This window comes from Protopterus annectens, chromosome 6.part0 (assembly GCF_019279795.1).
Source record: "Protopterus annectens isolate FY-2018-M chromosome 6.part0, PAN1.0, whole genome shotgun sequence".
NCBI classification, from domain to species: Eukaryota; Metazoa; Chordata; order Ceratodontiformes; family Protopteridae; genus Protopterus; species Protopterus annectens.
The window spans coordinates 1,402,343,490-1,402,370,619 of NC_056737.1; the positions used below are offsets into that span (position 1 = coordinate 1,402,343,490).

At 40.1% G+C, this 27,130-nt stretch overlaps 1 protein-coding gene across 4 annotated transcripts in view; it reads left to right on the plus strand.

The window, feature by feature from the left end:
• RAB3GAP1 (RAB3 GTPase activating protein catalytic subunit 1) overlaps nt 1–27,130 on the plus strand; it is a 2,239,542-nt gene that overhangs the window by 436,492 nt on the left and 1,775,920 nt on the right. For all 4 annotated transcript variants that reach the window (XM_044074944.1, XM_044074945.1, XM_044074942.1 and 1 more), the window contains one exon: nt 18,145–18,310. In XM_044074944.1, coding sequence (XP_043930879.1) covers nt 18,145–18,310 — 166 coding nt within the window. The remainder of the gene's footprint in view (nt 1–18,144; nt 18,311–27,130) is intronic.

Genomic DNA, 27,130 nt, shown 5'->3' on the forward strand with positions numbered 1-27,130 from the left:
ACACTTACCATAAATGTAGATGTTCGAGTGTATTCATTGTTGCAGTCCTGGTTACCCTCCCTCCAGCCCCCTAACTTCTTTTGGCTATACCTTTACTTTCCTTTACTATACTTAAAAGCCTTTTTGGTGTATTTGCTTTTTTGTTGGAGGTATATCTTTGTACTTTTATATTTAATTTGCCTCTCATTAGGAGGGCATCTGACATCTGGGGCAAGAAAAACTGATGTAATGGAGCCAGCTGCATGTTTTATACCCCTGACGACCTGACGTCATGGAAGAAGGGACAGCAACTGACGCAGGACCCAGGACTTTGTTAATCAGGCTGACTGAGGGCTACCTGCAAGCAGATAATCCAAATGTAATGACTGCAACAGTGAATACACTTGAACATCTACAGTTATGGTAAGTGTACACAGCTGTACTTTTCTACTTCTGCTTATATAGCGAGACTGACATTGGACACGATATGTGCAGCTGCCACTTTGTCTAAGCCACATACATTCATTATGCATTACAAAATAGATAAGGCCTCCAGGGACAGGGCTTCCTTTGGTTCCACTGTCCTCAGGAATATACTCCCGTAAGCCACCCAGGATTAATGGTACTTGGGACACTACCCATTTGTAAGTATTAACGGTGAGACTGAACAACTTCACATAAAGAAATTATGTACTTACCATAACGTTCCATGTGAGTTGTTCATCTTGCCTTCATTCTTACATTCCCACCCGCCTTCCCCCTCCAGGCTTCTCGAAGAACGAGTAAGAGTTTTGGTGGTCTGGTGGGTCTTGTTATAGGATTTCTTACTCCGGCTGGAGTAATGGTCATGTGTTTATTATGCTGTACATGTTGGGATCAGCAAACTAGATCTGAGGTGAGGCAGAGAGCATCATTGGATAGGGACTTGCCCTCAAGCTACTTGAAGACCTCGAGCTTGTGAAAGTGTCCGACTTGGAGCCAAGGGATCAGCTCTGAACCCATTTGTAAGAATGAAGGTGAGATGAACAACTCACATGGAACGTTATGGTAAGTACATAACTTCTTTTTTGTGGTTCAGACTTTAAATGAATAAGTCTTAAGAAGTTTTTTCCCTGTTTATAAGCTACAGATAGACACGTGGGAAATAACTCTCTGAAAGATGCATCATCTGTGATACAATTCCAGCACTTTTTAACACAAGTACTAAAGTATTGATGAGTGCTCTTTGCTCTGTAACAAAAATATATTTTGATGGATTGCCTTGCATTTCATAACAGCAGTTTAGATTTTCATTGTATTGGTACTCAACCTTCTCTGGCTGTCCTAATAATCCATTCTGTTCATTACAGACAGTTATATGCTTCCCAGATTTTGTCAAGTGATATCAGTAATCTATATATCATGCCAATACTTTTTTAGCTTCAAACAAAAAATCTTTTCTAGAGTTACAACCACTTACTCTCCTTATGAGTTTACAATAAGCTGAAGATTTTTTTAAGGTACTGTGGATGACAGAGGTATGTAATGGTATGTTAGAAGCAGTAGATCTTCTAAATGACCTAAAAATTCCACCCGATCCAGGAACTACACAGAGTGTTGCACTCAACTGAATCAGTTCCATTACGAAACAAAGTATATGTAAATTTAATAATGCTTAGAATACAAAGCACAAGTAAAACGAGTACCATCATTCACATCACCTTCACAAACATAAATAATGTCATCTATGTACCAGTAGTGCACCATTACAGACCTGAGAAAAAAATCTTGTTTATACAAAAATTATTTTTCTGCTATGCCCATAGATAAATTAACATCAATCAGTCAACCCCCCCCTTTCCCATTTTCTACATGGGATTTGGGTGTCTTGTCAAATTTCTCCATCTGTATCGATTCAGCGTCACTTTTCTACCTTCTTCAACAGTCATGTCTGACTGTCGCATGCCTTTTGTCACACAATCCATCCACCTGTTTGCAGGCATCCTCGTCTCTTCTTGCCTTTTTCTTGTCTGTCCCAAATCATTTTCACCAGATTGTCTTCTGCTTTTCTGCACATGTGCCTAAACTACCGTAATATATTCTTTTTTATCTTCTCTGCAAATGGAACTGCTTTGGCTTCTGCTTTAATGTCTTTATTTCTTAATCTGTCTCACAGTGTGCAACCTACCACCTATCTTAGGCAATTCATCTCCATCACCACTAGCTTCCTCACCTGCTCTGCCTTTATTGTCCAGACTTTTAGTACTAGTCACACCATTGTTTTGTACCCTTTACTTTTCAGTTTCTTTGGCTTTCTTCTATCATATACTCGCCCTGTACTCTGTGCCAGTTGACTGTAGCCCTCTAATTCTAGCTTTGATCTCCTCCTTCAGACTTTGTTTCTCCTCACCTCCACCCACAATACTTGTAGCTGTCAAACTGTTCCACTGTTTTCCCTTCTATCCCAATTGTCAACTTCTGATTTCCCCCATTTGCTGCCACTACATCTGTTTTATCTGTACTCCATTTCATCCCATGTGCCTTCAGTTTTGCATTCTGTTCCCCTGTCCTTTGCTGAAGTTCTTGTTTAGAGTCTGCCTGTGATACCACATCATTTGTGTACAGCAGCTTTGTTGATCTGTCCCTTCTGACCTGTTTGCTAATGTTGTTCATACTGGTAATGGACTTCAGTGGGCTTAGAACTGAACCCTGATGCACACCGACTCACACTGGGAACCCCTCTGTGAGATTGACCACTGTTCATACTTGAGTCATTGGGTCCTTGTACATAGCATGCTCTACTTCTCCCAGTGTTTCTGGGACTTCAAACCCCACAGGACTGCCCAAATCAACTTTCTTGGTACCTTGTCAAATGCTTTCTCCAAGTCAAGTAATGCCTAATTGGACTCTTTCCTCCTCCCAAGCTTCTTCTTGATTGTCTGTCTCACTGTAAACATCAGGTCAGTTGTGCTGAATCCTGATGTGAATCTGAACTGCTCATCTCCCATCTTGCTTTCTACTACTCTGCTATTTATCAATTTCTCTCTCCAGAATTTTCATGCATTTGATACCTCTGGTGTTCTTCGTGTTTCACTGTTGAAGTGCTGACTTGTGGGATTTCCTGCCGTGAAAGTCCTCAGTGGGCCTGACTACTATCGTAAACTTTTTCCACTTCCTGGGCTGGCAGACACCCTGACCGACATCAGTATGCTTGGGTATAAAGGGAGCCAGCCTGCATCATGATTTCAGTCTTTTCTTGCCGTTGGAGCCCAAAGCAGTTTTTAAGTGTGTCAGTTGGTTCACACCAGACAGAAGTCATTGTCTGAGAGATAAGTACCCCATTGGGGAACCCCTTTCACTTCCTTTAACTCAAGTACCACTGTGGTAAGCAAATCTCACACAGAGACTTACACTCACTTTGTCACCTGTTTAGGTCCAGACCACGACATCCTTAGTTGCTGTTTTTATGCTTGTTTTAACGCTGTGACTGTTAGGTGTAGGGCTGACTTTTTACCAAAATTCCTGAGTCAAGACTCTTCTCAGTCATATCCGATGGCGTCCACTTGTCATTCTGATGTTGAGAAACCTAGGTGAAAAAGAAAATAAGCAAAAGCTTAGGTCTTCGGACAACAGCCTCTCACTGTCTGCCTCTTCCTGCCACTCAACAGGCCTCAGCTTCTGAAGAGTGTTTTTCTGCCAGTGACACTCCACCAAGGCTTCAGCCTCCACCGTTGTTTTTTTCACCCTTCCAGAGAGACAGGCGCCAAGTCATCGGACGCACCTAGTCCTAAAGCCAAAACCACAATAAAAAGAGGTACTGTGGCAGTGCCTTCTCCTAGACCTACTGGCTCCCTCTTACAGGGATCCCAGCAGGATTTGATTAAATTAGCTGAGGACCTGATTTCTTTTAAGTCAAGACAAGCCACAGGAGATGTCTCACCAGGAAAAAGGAAGAGGGATACTCCTTCTGAAGCTTTCCCTTATCCTTTTCATTCAGATGAAGATTCAGACCTCGAGGAGTCTGAGTCTGAAGAAGACCCCCCCCCATACATCCTTTGAGGCTAATTCAGAGGAGCACCTTCCCTCTGCCTCCCCCCAGAGGATTTCACTTTTGGGGAGATCCACCATGCTGTGCGACAACACTTTCAGTGGGAGACACAGGAATATCCCCAGTCCAAAAAGAGAGTTGGGGAGTTCCTGGATCTACCTGAAAACAAACCACTGGTTATTCCCCCTTTTTAGAGGTAGTGGAAGATGTTTTCCGGGTTTCTTCCTTGAATCCTGATTCCCTTCCCCCACCCGATGTAAAGCAGACAGGTTTTATAGAGTACTGGACTCCAATAAATACCTTTTTAAAAATCCCTCTGCTGACCCTGAGTTGGTCACCCTGTAGCCCAAAGGGACTAGAGGCAGTTCCTCCAGGAACTCTTTGCTTACAGAGTAGGGCCCCTGATGGATTCAGGGAAAAAAAGTATATGCATCTGCCACTCTTATTGTGAGGGCCCTCAACTGTCAATTCCATATGATCAAGTATCAGCAAACCATTTTAGATCAGCTCAAACAGAAGGTCACCTCCCTAAAGGATAAAAACCTTTCTAAAGAAAGAGCTCCTAGATCTATATCACTCCAGTTCTCAAGTAGCTAAATGGTAATTACATTGTGGTTATGATGCCATAGAAGCTTCTTGCAGGGCAGCTGCCTCTGACTCAGTTATTAGACGACATGTGTGGCTTAGGGAACAGTCTCTTCCTGACCATGTTAAATCAAACCTCCTGGATTCTCCCCTGGACAATGACTTTTTCTTTGGCCCTAGACAGAGGCAGTTCCCAAAAAGATGGAGGACAAAGTGAAGTCTCTGCAAACTGTGAAGGACTTCCAAGTGCAGTCTTCCAGGTTCAGTAGGAACTTTACAACTAAACACTAGTCATTTCTCTCCCAGCCTAGAGGTAGGCAGAGGAAACCACAGTGGGATAGAACCTATAGGCAGCAGACCACTGATTCTGCCAAGCAAGGAAGTTCTAGGTCCCAAGCAAGCCCCTGCTAGAGCAGCTATGACTCATCCACCCCATCCCCCCAACTCACCTCAAGACAAGGAGAAAGGCTGTCACTGTTCAAACAAAACTGGACCCACATCACTTCAGACAAGTGGGTTCTAGACATTATTTCAAATGGTTACAAACTCACTTTCAAAGAACCTTTAAACTACTCAGGCTATCCAGATGTTCCACAAAATCAAAAATCAGAGGCCCTCCAGACAAAGTCTCCTTTTTGACAAACTACTCCTAAACAATCCAGCAAAAACATTACATCTTGGCCAGAGAGTTTCTCTGAGCACTGGGATATTTGGCATATCCTTATGGCTCCTCTGGCTAAGCTACACATGAGGAAGCTTCAGTGGTACATCAAGAATGTATGGTGCCAGAGCTCTTAGTCTCTAGAGACTGAGATACAGCTGATCCCTGTCTGAAACAAGAGTTTGCTTGGTGGATACAGGCTTGTACCCAAAATTAGGGCCTTCCTTTCAGTTTAACTCCCCAGGGCTAAATCCTCACCAAGGATGCTTCAGAGACCCCCTAGGAGGCTCACTTTCAGCACCTCCAATCCCAAGGGAAGTGCGAGGTTCAGTTCAAGAACAAACCTCAATTGGAAAGAACTTATGGCAGTGTAAAAAGGCCTGATAGCCTCAAAAGAAAAATGGGAACCAGGGGTACTGTTAGTAAAAACAGACAATACCACAGTCATGTGGTACATAAACAGGCAGGAAGGCATGCACTCTTATCCCCTGTGCTGCCTAGTGATGCAAGTCTGAGAAACTGCTCACTCTCTGAGGTTGCACCTCATGGCACAATGCCTTCCAGGAGCTCAAAATGTTCCAGCAGATCACCTCAGTAGAAACGTGATGGACCCCTGCAAATGGCATCGGCATTGGGAAGTTTTTCTCTGCATGACTCTGAGATGGGGAGTCCCATAGGTAGACCTCTTTGCCAACAAGGAAAATGGTCACCTGAAAAAAATCTCTGCCAGGATCAAATAGAAATCTGCCTGGAAAACATATCCTTTGTCCTTCCCTCAGACTCACCTCCTCATTTGTGCATCCCCCCTTACCCTTCAACCTCAAATGCTTCTAAAGATAAGGGAAGAGGCCCCAAGGGAAATACTGATACCATCAGACTGGCCCAGGCAACACTGGTATCCTCTCCTCCTCAGGCTCACTGATCAGTGCCCATGGCTCTTACCTCAGAGATTAGACCTTCTCAACTCAAAGCAAGGGAAGGATTGTGCACCCCAGCCTTCAGACACTCAGCCTTTCAGCTTGAAAAATTCCACAGCACCCAACTGCAAGTTTACCCTAAGGAAGCAAGTGCAGAACATCCTGAAATAATCTAGAAGGCCTAGCACTAGAAAACCATACTCAGTCAAATGGAAAAGATTCTCTATTTGGTGCCAGAAGCAGCACTCGATTCCAGTGCAGTACACATTACTACCATACTAGAATACCTGGCTAGTTTGGTAGATAAAGGCCTTTCCTACTCCATTAAAATCCATGCATCTGTAGTTTCGGCCCGCATTTCTACTGTTCCTCTAGTCTTTTCCCATCCACTATTAAGACAATTACTTAGGAGAATCACTCACATTAGACATTAGAGGAAAAGCTGACTTTGCCTCCGTTCTAACCTCCAGCATCTGTTCCTCTGAAGTTTGTTACTTGGAAAACAGCCCTGATGCTGCCTATCACCTCATCCAAGAGGATTTCTGAGTTGCTGGCCCTCATTGCAGTGGAACCATTTATTATCTTTCACCAAGACTGTGTTTCCCTCAGAACTAATCCCTCACTCATGCCCAAGCTGGTTACTGATACTTCTCTAAATTCAAGCCATACATCTGCCTACATTTTTTTCCCAACCCTCAGAACAAAGGGAAAGGAATACTTAATTCTTTGTATGTACACAGGCAGTTCTGCTTTTATCTGGACAGGACAAAAGCGTTGCAAAAATCTGACCAGTTTTTTATTACCTATGCACCTGGCTGTGAGGGGAAGCCAGCTTCTAAACAGACCATCTCTAAATTGATCTCCCACTGCATCTCTTTCTGTTACAGCCACCATGGCAAAAAAAAAACTGAAATGATTAAGTCGCATTCCACAAGGACCACAGCTTACTCTGCTGCCTTTCTAAAGGGAGTCCCTACTAAGGACATATTGGAAAGAGCCACTTGGTCATCTCTGCATACCTTCACAAAACACTACCACTTGGCAGCCTTTTCTAATTCTAGAGCAGGATTTGCTACTGCTGTCCTGCAGGGCATCTTCTCCTTTCCTTAATCCCCCCCCCCCTCAATTCAGCATGGGGATTCTTCCCATAAGTCAGAACTGCAACAGTAAAACACAAAGAACATAATAGACTTGTGTACACTTACCATGAATGTAGATGCTTGTGTATTCACTATTGCAGTCTTCTTTCCCTCCGTCATGTCCCCTTATCCTACTATGTAACCTACTAATAATCAACTAATCCAGCCAAGCAGCTCCCCTGCTTTAAGGGTCCTCTTCCTTAGTTACTTCCTGTCCACTTAGGGCTTCTCATGGTAGAAGACAAAGTACTGAAATCATGATGTGGGCTGGCTCCCTTTATACCTGAGTATACTGGCGATGGTCAGGGTGTCATCCTGCCTGGGAGACAGAGTATTCTCTGGTAGTCGGGCAGGCCAAGGGGTTTCATTGTACGAAATCCCACAAGTCAGGACTGCAACAGTGAATACATTCTAACATCTACATTTATGGTAAGTATACACAACTGTACTTTCTGCCCACAGTTATGGATGTCCCCTTTGTTCTTCACCTCTTCCTGCATTGTAGGCTGTGTCTAGGTCAGTACAGCTTCTGTGAGATTTTCTTCATTTAGAAGCTGCTGGAATTACTCCTGCTATATGCTATTGATGTCCTGTGGCTGGGTGAGCAAGTTGTTGTTGGCATCCCTTATGAAGCATTTGACTGTCTTCTTTATCTTTCTGTCTTTGCCTTGCAACCTGATGGAGTTTGTGTCATCTACTGAGTCACTTTCCAGAAGCTGAGTGTGTCTGATGCCTTGTTCTTTGCTATTGCAACTCCTGTCTTAGCCTCTTGTTAGACAACCAGAATTCCTTATTAGCCTGGTCTGTCTTTTCAGTCTCCCACTATTTCCTGCACTCTTTTTAATAACTTCCTGGACTTCTGCATTCCAGCACCAGCTTTTCTTATATACTTTATTATCATATCTGGATCGACCACATACCAGTTCTGTAGTTATTGCCCATGCAGATGTTCTTCATGTTTCACTGTTGCAGTCATTACATTTGGGTAATCTGCTGGCAGGTTGCCCTCAGTCGGCCTGAATTCCAAAGTCTTGGGTCCTGCGTCGGTTGCTGTCTTCTCTTCCATGACGTCAGGTCATCAGGGGTATAAAACATGCAGCCAAAGCTTTAGTCTTTCTTGTTGCGTGGTGCCCGAAGCAGAAGCATTTCGCAAGTGCCGGTCGGCCGAATACTGACATATTCGAGTTTGAGTTTCAGAACCGAAGTCTTCACTAAAGCTAAGTACCCCATTGGGAAAACATTTTTCTTGCTTTTTACTGATGTCAGAAAAAGTTAATAATTGTATTACTTGTGGGAAGAAAATACCTCATAAGGATTTCCATTTATACTGTATTCCTTGCCTAGGCCCTGATCACAATGTGCCTGGCTGTCGGCTTTGTGCTAGATTTAATCAACGCACTATTAAGCGCTGGTATATTTTTGCATCTAAGTATTTTGGAAACAGATTTAACTACCCAGAAATGTCATCGGATAGCAATCTGACTACTGTAGTACATAAAAAAACGCAAAGAAAAGGACATAGAAAGGCAGTCGAGATCCAAAACCGATGAAGCTTCTCCTAAGCCAGTTGCCGGTACTCAGTGAGGCACTTTCGCAGCCCCTAATACCCACTACCTTCGAGTTGCAGGCCTCTACCGACACCCATGTGGAGTCCGGCATACCGTAAGATACGCAAGGTATTGGACCGACGGATTTATCTCCCTTGGATGGGTCTGGAGCCGCTGAGCAGGCACCGGCTTCTGAGGGTATAGTCAGACCTCAACATTTGTATATCAAACCAACGACAGCTGCAAAATCAAAGGCAAAGACACCTGCTAAAACTAAACAAACAATGCCTGAGCCACGTGCACAGGCCTCTATGCCTAAAAAACAGATGATCAAAATGGCTGAAGTCCTTATTACCTTGATCAGGGGTACCCATCCCCCTCCAGATAAGAGGCCTAGGCAAGACACTGACTATGAATCTTCAGATCGGGTTTCTATTTCTTTTGATTCCTCTTCTGATCAGGAATTATCTTTACCACCCTATGAGGATTCTGATGCTGAAGAGTCTATTCCATCTGCATCTCCTCCTGAGGACTATTCATTTGGAGAAAACTTGCATACTTTGAGGGAGCATTTTCACTGGGAGAGTCAAGACTTCTCAGAATCAAAAAAGAGGCTCAGGGATTTCCTTCTTCTCCCTCAGCACAAGCCTTTAGCCATTCCCCCTGTTTTAGACATTGTGGATGATGTGTTTTCGGAGTCAACCCTGACTCCTTACCTCCGGCTCCCAGTAAGCCTGACAGGTATTACAGGGTCCCTGACTCTCATAAATTTTTATTTAGAAACCCTGCTACTGATCCTGAAACTGTTTCACGGGGTCCAAAGGGAGTTAAGGCCTCAACAGCAAAAAACCCTACCCCCTCCGACAGAGATTCAAGGGCACTGGACAGATGGGGAAAAAAGGTTTATACATCTGCAACCTTGTCAATCAAGGCCTTAAACCGTCAGTTTTATATGCTTAAGTACCAATAACATGTTATGGGATTTCTGAAACAGAAAATGATGTTGATTTCAGAATGTGCAGAAAATAAGGAATTGCAGGCATTATTGCATGCAGTTGAACAAGTTGGAAAGCATACTTTGCAATGTGGTTTTGATTCTTTAGAGGCCTCCTGCAGGGCCGCAGTTACTGGATCTGTGATTAGGAGGCATGCCTGGTTAAAGAAACAAAATTTGCCTGATCATGTTAAAGCTAAATTGCTAGATGCACCTTTGCAGCATGATTCTCTGTTTGGCATTAAGGCAGAAGAGGTTTTAAAGAAAATGGAAGACAAAGGTAAGTCTATGCAAACTGTTAAAGATTTCTTACAAGTGCAGCCACCTAAATTCAGTAGACACTGGCCTACAAAAAAATTGGTCCTGCCCTTTGTCAGACAGAGCTCAAAGGGGCAAATCCAGATGCCCTAAGGGTTCCAGGTACCAGGCTCAAGACTTATACGTGTCAAAGCAATGGGGCGCATCCACCTCCAAATCTGGAGGAGATAAAGCGCAAACCTACAGAAAGCAATCCCAATGACTTCCCTCTGCCTACACCAAGCACTTTTCTGTTGGCAGCACACACAGGGGGAAAATTAGCACTTTTTGCTCAAAGTTGGCAGTTAATAACCCAGGACAAGTGGGTACTAAACATTGTATCACAGGGATACAGATTCCATTTCCACACTCTTCCAGTGACAAATGGTTGGCCAGATCTGCCAAAAAACCAATGGGCAGAGACACAGAAACAGGTTACGTCCCTCATGGATATGGGGGCCATTCAGACAGTACCATAACAGGAAAAAGGACAGGGTCTTTACTCAAGACTGTTCTTGGTACCCAGAAAGGACAAGGCCTGGCGGCCAATACTGGATTTATCGATTTTGAACACATACCTGGACATTCCAAAATTCAGAATGCAAACTTTGCAACAGCTTATGCCCATGCTGGGCAAGAATGCTTGGCTGGTGACTTTAGACCTAAAAGAGGCATACCTGCATGTCCCAGTAAGACAGTCATGCAGAAGATACCTCAGATTCAAGGCTGGCTTAATGTATTACCAATTCTCTGCACTGCCCTTTGGCTTATCTACTGCGCCCAGGGTCTTTAGAATGTGCCTGGCACCAGTAATTGCATTTTGCAGACAAAGAAGTATTCAAATATATCCTTACTTGGACGACTGTCTCATACAAGCAGAGAACAACGACACTCTTCTACGACACCTGGCATTTGTGAAAAGGCTTCTAACATGCCTAGGGTATGCAATAAACGAAAATAAATCACAGCTGGTACTCTCTCAAAAGACATTCCTGGGTGCAAGCTTGAATACAACTGCCCAGATGGCTTACCTCACGCCAGACAAACAAAGGCAACTGAATACTTACTTCAAACTGATGGCAACAAAAACCCAGTCTTCTGCAAGACAAATTCTGCAGGCTCTGGGCTTCATGGCATCCTGCATCCTACTAATTCCATATGCAAGACTGCATATGAGGAAACTTCAGTGGTACCTAAAAAGTTTATGGAATCAACATTCACACAGTCTGGAAACAATTCCTCTCATCCCCTGCCTGCAACAGGAGTTTCTATGGTGGGCAAAGACCTGTCACCAAAACATGGGACGGCCCTTCACTCTACCCCCTCCCAGCCAAACCTTAACAACAGATGCATCAGATTATGCCTGGGGGGCCAGGAAGATGCATTCAGGGCAAATGGGCACCAAATCAAATGCATCTACATATCAACCAGAAAGAGATGCTAGCTGTTCAAAATGCCCTAGCAGCCTTCAAGGACTTACTTCATCCAGGACAACTACTGATAAAGACGGACAACACCACAGTCATGTGGTATATAAACAAGCAAGGGGGCACACACTCATACCCCCTTTGCAGATTAGCCATGGCACTGTGGAACACAACTTTGACCTACTAAATAAATCTTCAAGCTCAATTCCTGCCAGGAAAACAAAAAAGACGATTTAAGCAGAAACTATGGATCCTCACGAGTGGAAACTAAATCCACAAGTCTTTAGCATGATAGCAGAGAAATGGGCAGCCCAGACATAGACCTATTTGCCTCTCTTCAAAATTATTAACTGAAAAGATTCTGCACAAGGACTTATCACAAACAAGCATCGAAAGTGGACGTCTTATCCTTCAGTTGGAAAAACCTATCAGTTTACGCTTTTCCTCCTCTGCCTCTTCTACCCAAGGTCCTCCTAAAAGTCAGACAAGAGAAGCCAAAGATGATATTAATTGCCACAGACTGGCCCTGCCAATACTGATACCCAATCCTAAGGAACCTGTCTCATTACCCAGCTTGGACCTTGCCTCAAAAACCACAACTACTGTCCCAGCAAAACAATCAGATCCTGCACAATCAACTACAGACTCTGAACCTGGCAGCATGGCTAATCCTGTAAACATACAGATGACACCTCTCAGTAAAGCTGTGATGGATGTCATTTTGGAAGCCAGAAGACCTAGTACTAGAAAATCTTATGCTGACAAATGGAAGAGAATTCTGTGCTTGGAATCAAGCACAAGGAACTGATACAGCAGAACCGCAAATTCCTCAGATATTACAATACTTAACTGAGATGCTTGACAAAGGCCTATCTTTTTCATCAATCAAAATCCATGCCTCTGCCATTTCAGCTCATTACAATACAGAGCCACCAATCTTTTCTCATCCTTTACTAAAACAGTATCTTAGAGGAGCCAAAAATTTAAGGCCTCCTACAAGATCATGCATGGGACCTCAATTATGTGTTGGAAAAACTCACCCTGCCTCCATTTGAACCAGCTGCTACTGCTGATGTAAAGTTCTTATCATGGAAGACAGCTCTGCTACTAGCAATTACTTCAGGAAGAAGAGTTTCAGAGCTACAGGCCCTCTTGGCTGTAGAGCCTTTTACCCTATTTTACCCAGACAGGGTGTCTCTGAGGACAAATCCTACTTTTATGCCTAAGGTTGTTTCCAATGTGCCTCTTAACCAAACAATTCATCTGCCAACTTTTTATCCAAATCCGCAGAACAAAGGGGAGAGAATTCTGCATTCCTTGGACATATACAGACAGCTAAGATTCTACTTGAGCAGGACTAAAGCTCTAAGAAAAACTGAGCTATTACTAGTGTCATATGCTGCAGGATCAGAAGGAAAGACTATTTCCAAGCTGACAGTTTCAAAGTGGATAAGCCATTGCATCCGTTTCTGCTACTTACACCATGGCAAACCTGTGCACAAGGGCATTAGGTCTCACTCCACCAGGGCTGCAACTACTTCAGCAGCCTTTCTCAGAGGAGTACCAACCAAGGACATCCTAGAAGCTACTACCTGGAGTTCTCTTCACACCTTTACAAAGCATTACCATTTGCCTCTCTACTCTAAGTCCAGGGCAGGCTTTGCCACTTCAGTGCTGCAGGGCCTTATATGCCTCGTCTAATGCTGTTTAGCTCCAGCCTCCCAACCATAACTTTGGGATTCTACCCAAATGTAATGACTGCAACAGTGAAACATGAAGAACATAGTACAGTTGTGTACACTTACCATAAATGTAGATGTTCGAGTGTATTCACTGTTGCAGTCCAGGTTACCCTTCTACCATCCCCTGTCATTCTACAGTTTATCTTTTCTTTCTCTATCTTCTACAACCTATGTGGTGTATTTGCTTGTAGATGAAGGTAAAGTTTATATTGATGCTTGTGTGTGTGTGTGTATGTATATATATATATATATATATATATATATATATATATATATATATATATATATATAGAATATTGCTACCTTTTTGGGGGCACCTGACATCGGGGGCAAGAAAAACTAAAGAAAATGGCGTCTGCTGCATGTTTTATACCCCTGATGACCTGATGTCATGGAAGAGAAGACAGCAACAGAAGCAAGACCCAAGACTTTGGAATTCAGGCTGACTGAGGGCAACCTGCCAGTAGATTACCCAAATGTAATGACTGCAACAGTGAATACACTCGAACATCTACATTTATGGTAAGTGTACACAACTGTACCTTCTGAGGTGCTGCCATTATTCTTCACTTTTACCTATTTCCTCATTTTTATGAGGTGCTGGAGCCTTCAGTAATTCCTTGAACTCATGTGCTTTCTCTTCAGTCAACTTCCAGGTCTTTAGCCTAGTGTCTTTTGACCTTAGAGCCTTCGCTGACCACTGTTTGCCACTGACTGTGGGAACCAGTGGTTTATGTTTGGAGGTGGCTGTTTCATTGGGGATAACTTTGCAGTCACTAATTCTACCCAGTGTCCTTTTCTTACAAGGAGGAGCTCTACTTGAGTTACATTTTGGACACTCTTGTATGTGATCTTGTGAATGCCTTGCTGAACCAAGACAGAAGAGGATATGATGTTTGCCTAGGGCCACGTGGGTGGAGCAACAAGAATAAAGAAGGAGAGGCCATTCTTGATTTCTATCTAGCAAATATCTTGGTAGTTGCTAACAAATGGTTCAGAAAAAGAGGCAGTAACAGTATAGAACTCTTCCCCTTGTAGGCACCATCTAGAGTATGTGCTCCTGCCTACAGCTCCATTCTTGGGTGAGTTTGAGGTAGAAATACTCAGCATGTTTTTGGGTGGTGTAAGGAACCCCAAAGAACCACCGGGAAAACATGTAAACTCTATACAGGCATTGGTCAGAGGTCAGAATTGAGCCTTGAACCTTGTGCATAGGAGGTGAAGACATTAACCATTACAGCAGCTGGTCTCTGCATAAGCCAGAGAAAAACTTGCCCCATAACTGTATCACACATTTGTAAATAAAATTGTTTATTAAAACAAAAGTATTTGTTAAAAATAAACTTTTTAATATAATTAGCTTTAGAGGACTCTCCCGAGAAAATGCCTAAAGCCTGTAAACAATACTAGTATATAACCTGTTGACATCAGTAGCAGTCCAGACACTATTATGTGATCGCTTTACATTTTTCAAGTTATTTGATAAATCTGTACTGTCCTTAATCAAAGAAGGTAAATTTACCACACATTTCATTAAATATTAATAATAATCTTACCTACATAGACACTTACCACATCCTACCATTTCAGAGGCAATTACCTGAGGAAAAGATGCAAGTGGTGAGAATTTCCACAAAAAAAAGACTACATCATTAAGTGGTATGTTATGTAGGAAAGACTACCTGAGCCATTGGAGTTTGCTGCTTCAGGTTTTCTTTTACTCTCTCTCTTTCATTTAGGCTGCAAACATTTGTAGTTGAACTTTTGAGACATTTGCTCCATTAAAGAAATCTATGTATATATTGGACAAACTATTTTCATGTAATGATTATTTTTAAGGGGCATGAGTGTGATTGAAAAGACAAACTCTTCAGTTTAGAAGGGTCTTTTTTTTTTTTTTTTTCAGAAAAAGGCATTTTAAAATGTTTTTTGGACATTTGTAAGGTTGTCAGTTATGAAAGTTTGATAATTGCAGATTATGGACTTAACACTGATGGAAATTAAAAACACATGAAATGTATACCTTGTATTATTAATTTAAAACCTGTAAGGGGTATGGTGAGATGCGTTCAACGATCAAAAATGGACTTCCTTTATAGGTTAAATACTTATTGATTAAGATGTAATCAGTGTGGTCATATAGCAAAGAGTATTATCTATGGGTATGATCCCAGTTTTTCTCATTAGGGGTAATATATAATCATCAGCCATGCGATGGTTAAGGCTAAGCTATAACCAAATGAGTTAGATCATTTCGAGCACCAAAAGGGAAATTGGCTAGGCTTAAAATGGCCCACAAGAACAGCTAGCCTAGTACTTACCTATGTCCTATAGGTTTTTAGAAAAAAAGATCTTTTGCAGATCTTGACGAAATGGCTTCTCATAGACATACAGGAAGAAGAAATATGTACAGGTTTGATAAAGTATTGTGGTAAATACTATGAAAACAGAAAACTGAAGAATTGGAGTCTAGACACACTTTGTGAATTATGAAATTCTAATACTGTTTTTTTCAAGGGAGATAAGGTTATAAAAGAGGTAATACAAGAGGGGAGTGTATTGTGTGAAAGGTAAAAATATAAAAAGAAATTTTTTTTTTTGTAAAAGAGAAAGTAGATGAAATTATTTAAAAAATAGGATAATGGAAGGATAATAGCATGTGGTATAATAAAAGCTTACAATAATGTTAATTGTAAGTAGAGCCAATCCAGTAAGTTCAAATGAATAAACCACAAGAAACTGGATATTAGAAGAGCTCCATGCAGGACACCAGTAGGATGTAGAAAACAACATTTTTCAACACCGAATATACACAGAGCGTTTTCGTCCGGGTATCCCCCAGACTTCATCAGAAACATCTGATGAAGTCTGGGAGATACTCTGGCGAAAATGCTATGTGTACGGCATTAAAAACATGTAAATAAAGATGTTTTCTACATCCTACTGGTGTCCTACGTGGAGCTCTTCTACTATCCATTTTCTTGTGGTTTGTTAATTGTAAGTAGTAGTTACAGACCAGTTTGGAATACTAGAGACTATAGTAAAATTATTCATGCCTGTATATGAAAGATCATGGGTAAGACCATTAATTAATAGGTGGTCAGGGGGATATGATTGAACGAGAAAGGAGTAAAGCAGAGGTGCACAGTGAGTATATTATTACTTGGATTGGTTATGAATACTGTAATAGGCACAGTGAAACATGAAGTAGATGTTGCTAGTATAGTTTTTGGGAGGAAGTTAAGTTGCCTTTCATAGTAACTGATGATGTAGTAGGCAAAGTGAACACACAGGGTGTGGATAAAGATGGTAAGGAAGGAATTAACAGAGTTATTGAGAGGTATTGGATTTGTGTTAAGTAAGGGATGTGAAGAGACGTTAAAGATAGGTAGATTACATTTTACAATGAAAGAAAATTAATGGGAACAAAATTTGGTCGAAGAGAAGTAGTTGAACAATGTATAAAGGTATTATAAGAAATAAGGGTGATTAATATTTGACAACACACATTAATGTTTGTGAAGAAAGTTTATTTGGTTAGTGCTGTTATATTTGAAAATTTATTTGGAGGAATTTTTTATGCTTCCAAGTCAGTTTGGGAGGGAATTGGTTGATCTTGGCACCTATATTTTTAAAAAGAGAAAAGTCCAATAAAGAGAAGTATTTTATACAGTTAGAAAGAAAAGAGGGGATTAGGTTTGATCAACATGATAGTCTTCCTGACATCATTACATATGAACTGAGTTAAGGCAATGCTTGAGGTTGTGGAAAATGTGATAGACGAAGTTTTAGTAGTAAATTGTACTGTACTTTTTAGAGGAGGATGAGGAAGAAAGAGAAGTGTGCAGGAATGTAGAGAAATGAAATAATAATATACAAAGAAAATGGGAATAATGTAATATAGTATAAGTAAAACAAGGAAAGAATGGGATGAGGGGGGTGATAAAGCAATATTATTGGATAGACCCATTGGAAGGAATTAAAAAGGCAATAAAGAAAAGATTTTAAATCAAAATGAATGTTAATTTTTTTGTGGAGTCTTACATTTAATAAATTGCCAGTAACAGCAATGACAAAGTAGACATAGTATGGTGAAGGAAAGTGTAATGTGTGTTGGGAAGAGGAAACTCTGACAATTTTTTTTTTTTTTTAGAACATGAAAGATTAAATAAATTTTTTGGATAGAAATAAAGTGATGTAGAATAAGGGGGTACAAAACGTGTTCATGGAGATTTATTGATTTGTATTTATCTTTTTTAGTGAGTTAGAAAAATGTTATGTAGATTAAAAATGCTTGCAGCTGGCTTATTGGTTAATCAGATGAATGTTGTGTAGCAAGTAATGGGATTGTATCAAGATTGGAAAGTAAAGTTTTGGTTATGAATAAAAATGCTGGGGCATTGAAATAATGAAAAATTATGTAAAATGTACATAACATTGTGTGAATATATAACTTTCCAGCACTTAAATTTGTAGAATATCAAGGCTTTAATTCAGGCAGAAAGTCCCAAAGGGCAGACCGGTTTCACAATGTCATGACACTGATAACACTGTTTGCGATACATCACCTTTGCTAGTCTTCTCAGTGTTTGAATAAGTGCACGTTCAAACAACTGAATTACATGTATGTACTTACACACTCACTCCCGTACATATATGCACATGCATGGATTAACTAGTGACCTACTAGATGGTGTGTTATTAGTCTTTGATACAGTAAAATGAGTCTTTGATTGCTAGTTTAGAACACATACTATATTTTTCTTATAAAGGAATTACTTTGTTACGGCTCCTTGAATTTTAACATTGTTTTAATTTATCTCCATCAGTCAGGTGCCTTTGTTTGTGCAAATTCAGCAGAAATGGCGTCGAATGTATGTTGGGGAATGCCAAGGCCCTGGTGTTAGAACAGACTTTGAAATGGTCCATCTTCGTAAAGTACCCAATCAGTACAACCACCTTTCAGGTCTTTTAGATATCTTCAAGTCAAAGATTGTAAGTATTAGAGGAATATTTTTAACATTAATATATATTTGCTTATTGCCTGTAAAGTAAACCAGATAATGTGATTTAAATAAAATGAGCGTTTTCTTTAACATGGTTAAAGTACTGCATGGTACAGTTTCAAAGCAAAAGACTATAGAAATACTGTGAGTGCATAATTAGTTGATTGTATCTCATAGAAACACCTGCCATGCTATAGCCATCTGTAGTAGCTTTAAGTAAGTGAGTGGAAGTGTCTTTCAGATGCATGTCATTAAATTATGTGGGAGTGCATCTTAACTAAATCATGTGTGTCTCTTTTTATTGATCTCCTGAGCAGAAAACATAGCCATTTAAACATTACCTTAAAACATTAAAATGTTTATACTCAGTAACTGGGTGAACAGTTGCAGATAAGAGTATTTCTTCCATATTTCTAATGAGGATTTCCTGTGCTTACATATTTATTTATTGCATTTGTTAACCGGGAAAGTCCACTGGGCCTAGAAAGAACCTATTTTCAGGGGAGGCCTGGGGAGAAAAGCTCCACAAGGTTACATAGAAGTATGCACAAAATTTACATCAGTACATAGCATTGACACAAGAATGTAGAACAGTGAATATTGACATTAATTGTACATTTTGACAGATAAAAGTAATACTACAAGGCATCAGGTTTACATTCAGGAGTAGTAAAATGGTACTCATAGTACATCAATGCATCAGGATTACATTCAGGAGTAGTAAGATGGTACAGTTGTCATATACATCTGTTTAGAGTACATGCTTATTCGGCTACAGGAGTGAGGGAGATCAAGTTACAGATCCAGAGGTGGAATTAGTTGTTCTGGTAGGTGGGGTGCAGGGGCATAGCCAGTGAGAGGTGAGGTGTAGTTTGAGTGACTTTTTGAAAGCTGCAGGAGTACTGATAGTTCTGATACTGGTGGGAAAATTATTCAATAGCTTGGACACAGTATGGGAGTACAGCATCTCGCCAGCTGATAGCCTGGGCTTGTTAACAGATGGTAACATTTTGCTTTCAGGCCTGAGTTGGTGTTTAGGATGGTACAGGTTTATTATGGAGTATAAGAAGGGCAGGATTTTGGTTGTAGATTATTTTGTGAGTTGTCATTAGTTGTATATACTTAAGATGATGAGGGAATTCTAGCCAGTTGAGCTGGTGCAAGGAGGAACAGTGGTGTGTGTAGTTTTTTGAATTAGTGGCAAATATGGCGACTTTGTTATAGCAGGAGTCAGGTTTTGTTTTTAAGTGTGACTAAGTTTGTAAGGATAGGGGCACCGTATAGTAGAGTTGGAAGCAAGAAGGATGAGGCAAGGGCTATCCTAGTTGAGTTGTTGAGAAAGCAGTTTTGTCTATATAGGGCACCAAGCTTTTGGTGTTTTTTTTTTAATATTACTGTAGATATGAAGGACAAATGTTAATTTGTCGTCAATGAGGATACCTAATAGTTTGGTGCTTGGGTTAACATCTATGGTAGTATTGTTTTGGGAATGGATAGAGAGAGGTTGTTTGTCAATATGGCTGGATTTAGTGGGGGAGAATACTAGGAGTTTGGTTTTATTGGGGTTAAGGGCTAGGTGGTTTTGGGTCATCCACGTTTCAGTAGAAGTAAAGGCTTCTTGGGTAAGATGCTGCAGAACAGAGGGAGATTTGGAAGAGCAGAGGATGGTTGAATCATCAGCATATTGGATGACAGTACTGTTGGGTAAGGAATTGTGAAAGTCATTAATGAATATGCTGAATAACAGGGGGCCGAGAATAGAACCTTGAGGGACACCTGTGTTAGTGCTCTTGTAAGGAGAGAAGGAGTGCTGCGGTAGCCTGGTGTCTATTGCTGAGATAGCCTGTAAACCGTTTTAGGGCAGGGGAACATAGGTTAAGGTTGTAGAGTTTAGTTAGTAGGAGGGAGTGTGGGAGATGGTATCAAATGCTTTAGACAAATCTAGAAAGCGAGCAGAGACTAAGGAACTGGCATCACGGGCTCTATTTACTGTGTCTAAGAAGGAAATTAGGGCAGTGTTGGAGCTATGCCCAAGTCTAATGCTGTGCTGAGTAGGAGAGAGCATTTGGTGGCTTATTAAGTGGTTTATGAGCTGGGTGTGTATGCATTTCTCCAGAATTTTGGAGATGGGGGAAAGTATGGCAATGGGACGGAAGTTTGAGATGTCTGAATTAGAACTCCCTTTGTGGAGAGTAAGGACAAATGCTTTTTTCCAGATATCTGGTACACATGATTCTTGAATAGATCTATTAAGGAGGATACTTGCTGGATAAGCTATAGAAGGGACAGCAAGTTGTAGGTATTCTGAAGGCAGGTTATCAGGGGCATTAGTACAGGGTTTTAGTTTACGGAGAAGATTTTTGATGGTAGATGTAGGAATGGGTGATAGCGAGAAGGTAGGTAGAGGAGTGGAGCTGTTAAATACTGAGGGCGTAGTTTGAGAGTTGGTGTTGATAGGTGGAAAGGAGGTGGTTAGTTTTGCAATGGTATCAATAAAGAAATTGTTAGAGTGCGGCTGTATCAGTGGGAGTATTTTCAGGGTCTGGGCAGGGGTTGTTGTTTGTCCCTGGGTGGAATAAGGAGTTTATAGCATGCCAGAAGGGTTTAGGGTTTTGTCTATGCTGATTTTGGATGTTTTGGAAGTAGTCTTTTTTGTTTTTTTATAACTAAGCGTTTTGCTTGGTTGCGAAGTTGCTTATACTGTCAGTTTTATTTTTATTCCAGGTTTTCCAGGCCTTATCTCTAGTGGCCATAATTTGCTTTGTGGATTTTGCTAGCCAGGTAGCATGTTTTGCTCCATTTCTCTTAAGCCTGAGTGGGGCTAAGCTGTTTAGTATTTTGAGAAATGTAGAGTTGAAAAATTCTACTGCATCATTGAGAGGGAAAGTTTTTAATGAATTCCAGTTTGTGCTCAGAAGGGTATTGTTGAGGGTATCAAGGGAGAAGTGGGATAGGTTTTTAGTGTAACAATATTGGTGCATGTGTGATATAGAGTTGGGCTTGCGTATTATATACACTAGTGAGTGGTCACTGATACAGTCTGGTAGTGTGCCAGAGGAGGAGATCTTATCAGGATCAGAAACTATGATCCAGTCCAAGATGGATTTATTTTTGTTTTTATTATTGTGTCTGGTTATATCTGAGATGAGCGAAGTGTGTTTGTGTAGGTTGATACCTGTAGAAGGGTTCTTAGTGATATCTAGCCAATTGATGTTTACGTCACGTAGGATTACAGTTTCATTATTTATATTATTGGTTATCCAGGCAATAATTGCTTCTAAAATAGGAATGTTGTTGCCAGGGGGTATGTATAGGACAATGATACATAGGGATTTGTAGTTATTAAGTTTTAATAATGCGATTAGCAGTTCAGCGTTGGAAAAGGTGGATATTGGTTTTGAGTAAGGAATGACTGTGTAGGTGTTAGGGAAAAGTAGTGCAATTCCTCCACCTTTTTTGTGAAGTCTGTCGCTTCTGAGGCTGGTGTGGTTGTGGGGTAGGAATTCAGAGTCCTTCATGCATGGTTTTAGCCATGTTTCTGTGATGGCAGTAAAGTCAGGTTTGTATTGACTGAACCATGCATGCAGTTGTGGAATTTTATTTCTAATGCTTTGGGTGTTGATTGTGGTGAATTGAATAGATTTTGTGAGGTTGGGGGAGTTGTTTGCCGAGGTAGGAGGGCCAGGGCTGGGATGTATATCGCCAGATAGGGTCAGGTTCCAGAAGGTGGGGGGAGTGCTTGTGGGAGAGTTTTTGTTTGGCCTGTAGAATGTTCTTGATAGACTCTTATTTGTTTGGTTAAGGTTATATTTATAGCCTTGGTTGTAGGAGGGGTGATTTAGGGGGGAGAGGAGTATAAGTTTTTTTTGTAGAATAAAGTCTATGCTGTAAAGAGATGAGCTGATTACTGAGTAGCTAGGGAGGGTGTGCGTATGACTAGCTATTGTAGGGGAGCTTAGGGGAGGTGGGATAGTCATGTGAAGAGCAGATAGTGTTAGAAGTAAGGAGAGGTATAGAGAGAGTATGATAAGGATGGTATTGGTTAGGAGAGACATAGTTCTACAGTTTGTGGTAAGGGATGCAGTGAGAGAATTTTGCAGGGTATATAGATGGGGTTAAGATAAAAGGAAGATATGGGTAAGGACGATAGTGCAGGAGGTGTGTTGTAAGTAAAGGTAGGGAGAAAGATAGTATAAGTTTTTTTACAGGTAGAGTAGAAGGTGATAAGTAGAGACTTTAGTAAGATTCATGTTCATCCAAGTAGTTAGCCTTTTAAACACTTCCATACAGAATAGGTTAGTGATATGTCCCCTCATAAAAGGTAGCACTACTGTCTCACAGTTGTGAAAAGACGCTACCTTTCTGTTCAGGAGTAAACTAATCAAATACAATATAATATGTAAACTCCGGTTTACTATTCTTTGTTCGAACGTACAAGGGCATGTCAGTCGCCCGGGTTAAACAAAGTTTATTCCATCACTTGCATTCTCAAATTGAAGAATTTGATGAGATAAGTCTAAACTTATTTTTAATATAGATTTATTTATACAATTTTACACCTACATTCGCTTACATTTTTCATAACGTATTTTATATAACATTCCTACATTTTTTATTTCTTTATTTTTCACTGTTATAGGACTGTTAATTTTACGTTGTTTTAGAAGGTATTTTAACTTATTTCACCATATTCTTACAACTGATTAAATTATATGTGTTTTGGATATTGGGAAGTGGCATTATATATTGCGAATGAATTCTATTTATTTAATAGGTTTATTTAATTGTGTAGTTTTAGCATAATGTAGTGTTGATACTCATACACATTTTAATGTTGTCATTCTTCAGCTTTTAATATTTTATTATAGTGTAATTGATTTGTGTTAATTTGTGTTAATTAGGGGAGTGGTATAGTATTTAAGTGATATGAATTGATGTGTGATTTTGCCTGAAGAAGTGTCTTCACAGTAAGAGACGAAAAGCGCTTTATATTATTGGATGTTAGTTCATTAAACCAATCTACAGCGAAGTCTTTGTTCCTCCGTGTGATTTTGGTTTTCCCAGTTGTCTGGTCTCATCTTTCCTGGTTTGTTTTTGGTTTTCGCTATGTCCATGGAGGATAACCTGGAAACGCTTATTCCTACACCCTCACCACAACAGAACAATGTCGGAAATCTTACTTTATTGATAGCAGCACTCACACAGAAAGTGGACCCTATCGCTTCTAGACTGCATAGGTTTCCTGCTGTTCAATCTACCTCCCGTAATACACCAACCCCTACCTCATTGGATTTATCTGGTAATACTGTGGCTAATATGGAGATTCAGCCCGGAGACTCTGGAATGAATATTACAAACCATATTAGCAGTGGCTGTAAAACGAACATTGATATATGCCACTTAGCCACTTCCAATCTTTCCAACGCTGAAAAACGACCTACTTCTGGGCTTATTGGAGCTCCTAATTTACTTACATGGCCAAAGGAACCACCTTCAATACAGACAGCTGTTACCAGCTCGAGCATGAAGCAAACGGCTCATGGATCACCAGACATTACTGCTTTATTACAAGATTTTGATCAAAAGCTTTCCAAGATTAAAAAACTACAACTGGAGATCTCTTACTTTCAGGAATGCATTGGTGAGGGCATAGTACCTAAAGAGTTAAGACTGTGGTTATATTCAACGGGACTACAGGATGGGTCTGCATTTCATTGTGAATTGCTAAAATTATTCGACAGAATTGGTACCGAATTGTTAGAATTAATTTGTAAACACTACCAGTAGTCCTTGGATATCCTCTGTGATGAAGCGGCAGTGTTGGATACTTCAGTTAAAGATAATATAGACTTTACTAGATACCGTTTCGATTATGAATGGCTTTTTTCTAGTATCGATCAATATATTAATAAACAAAAGAATACTAAAATTAAAAAATTGAATCAAGACAGGTATGCCTACGAATTTGGCACAGCTTATCCAAAGCCACCGTCCTCCCAATCACCTAAGGAGTTTCATTCACGCATACGTGAGGGAAGTCTATATAGAGAAGAACCTGTAGTAGAGGATGAAAATCGAGAAACGGTGGGGTAAATAACCAGGGCTCTAATACTACTCACAACAATCAACAGAAACGCCGTAATCATAATCAAAGTGACTCTGTTAATAATAATTCCAACATAAATGCAAGTTCTCAAAATTTTCACCAGACAGCCTCGAACTACAATTTGAGGCAACAAACAATGAGAATATATTACAACAGCAGGAACAGAACGACGAATTGAATAGTTCAACTGTAAGTGAACGTGATATTTGTAAAGTATTGTATAATGATTCTAAAGGCTTCAAAGTTTATAATTTTTCAAATGTTGACATTTCACCGGTCTCAATTAACCTGCTGGCAAAGGGTTCTACTTTTGTTCCAGCTAGCAAGGCTGATGTGTCGACAGATTTGATTGACTTGAAACTGCTCACTAGAAAACTAAACTTGGCAATTATGTTTCGATGTAACAGTATGGTTTCTAATGTGTTTAGAGTAGCCAGTACATTCAACCCACCCTTACACCCTTGTCACTTTTCGAACTTGCATGCGAATTAGATATTGTTAATTGTTTAAACAGGAATGCTTTTAACACTGCTAGGGAAGAGAGAAGAGCTTGCATTACTCCAGCATGCTGGTGTGAGAATAATGCAACCGGATAAGGGGGGTGGGGTAGTTTTAATGGATTGTGATGATTATATTCAGATCTATATTATATATACTATATATATATATATTATATATATATATATTTACTATACGATATATACTAAGATCCAGCAACAAAAATCACTTGCAGATCACTAAAGCCAATAACTCTGCTGGTGAAGCACTATTCTCTTGCACCATAGCCAAATTATGGAACTCCCTCCCACCCACAATTACCTCCATACCATCATGCACCCACTTCAAAACTTTATTAAAAGCGCACCTAAAAACATGCTGGCCATGCCCTTGCAACTCTCACTCTAATATCACCCTCCCCATCCAACCACTACCTTTCTTTCCACTCCACTAACTACCTTGATTATAGCAAGCTCAGATGCTCATAAGCCAGTACTTATTATACAGCAGGAACAACTTCTTGTAACATTTGTTAATGTCTGTTATGTACTTCACAGATAAAGATTCTAGTTGTCTACTGATGTACTATGTTCTTTATCTGTAAATATGTTGTAAGTAATTGCTATGTAAATTGTTAATCGCTATGTAATCCAATGTAACTACTGTCTGTTTATTTTAACTGTGGAGCTTTTCTCCCCCGGCCTCTGCTGAAAATGCACCTACATCCAGTCGGACACTCCCGGTCAACAAATATAAATAAATAAGTAAATATATTCGTCGAATGGAAAGCATTGTATCAACTGGAACTTATGAGGAAATTTCCAAAAGTGAAATGAACACTGCATTTAATAGAATACGTTCATACCTTAATGATATGTTTATAGAAAGTAGAATTAACCTTGGTATGTTTAATTTCTTGAATATGCCAGCACCCAGACTACCTTTATTATTTGAGATGCCCAAGATCCACAAATGCTTTAAATGATCCACCAATGAGACCACTTGTGGATGCTAGAAATAGTATCACTTATTCTTGTGCAGAGGTAGTCGATTACATTCTGAAAAAATATGTCATGAGTGAAAAACAAATTTGTAAAGATTCGTGGACCTTTCTATCTAATATCAATGAATTAGAATTCACTAACTGTAATTTAACAGTCGATGTGAAAGATCTATATTCTTCCATACCTCAAACGCAAGGTATTGAATGAGTGAAAAATGTATTACGTGTCAAAAAAGCCCCTGATTCAGAGATTTCTTTGGTAGAAGAATTATTGGATCTCATTTTGAGTTCTAATTTCATTACATTCAATGGAAAATATTATTTGCAAAAAATTGGGGTAGCAGTGGGTTCCCCATGTGGCGCCAGTTTTGCAAATCTTGTTATGGCCCACTGGGAACATGAGTATATACATAGAAGTGACTCGTATATCATGACAAATTCAGTTTTACACACACTATCTAGATGATATGTTCATGTTAATTCATGGAGATGAAACCGAGGGTAGACGGTTGGTTTCCTATTTTAATAGCGCAACTGATTTTTTATCTTTTACTTATGTGTTTAATCACAGTCAGATATCTTATCTAGATGTACTTCTAAGGAAAGATACGGAAAAGTGCTGTTACACAGCAAGTATATTCCATAAGGAAACCTATTGCAACAGTTTCCTGCATTTAGTAGTTGCCATCCCACTCATCAAAAAAGATCAGTGGTAAAAGGGCAGTTAGTAACAGCTGCTCACATGGTTTCCAAAGAAGATGAGTTTAGATACGAATGTAACAACTTGGAATCCATGTTTCTTTATCGGGGATACCCTTGGACATTTCTGAAACCCCTGATGGAGGAGGTTACAACTAAAAGGACATTAGGGGTTTACAAGCCAATTTTACTTGTTAGGAGGAATATCAACCCTACAGGGACTGGAACAGCAAATTTAAGTAATACACTGGATACACCAGTCCTTGATGATTTACGTTTAGCCTTTATTACTCCGTTTAGCATTGATAGTTTTGCTATCAGAAACATTTTATCCAAGAATTGGGAATACATTATTCGTGATCACACTATCCAAGAACTTTTTAATGAGTCACCTAGACTTGTGTTTAAACGTGGTAAGAATTTAAAGAACATTTTAGAATGTAAAAGTATTCAGTTATCACATGAGAGAAGTAAGGGCATGTTCAAATGCTGTATGTGCAGAT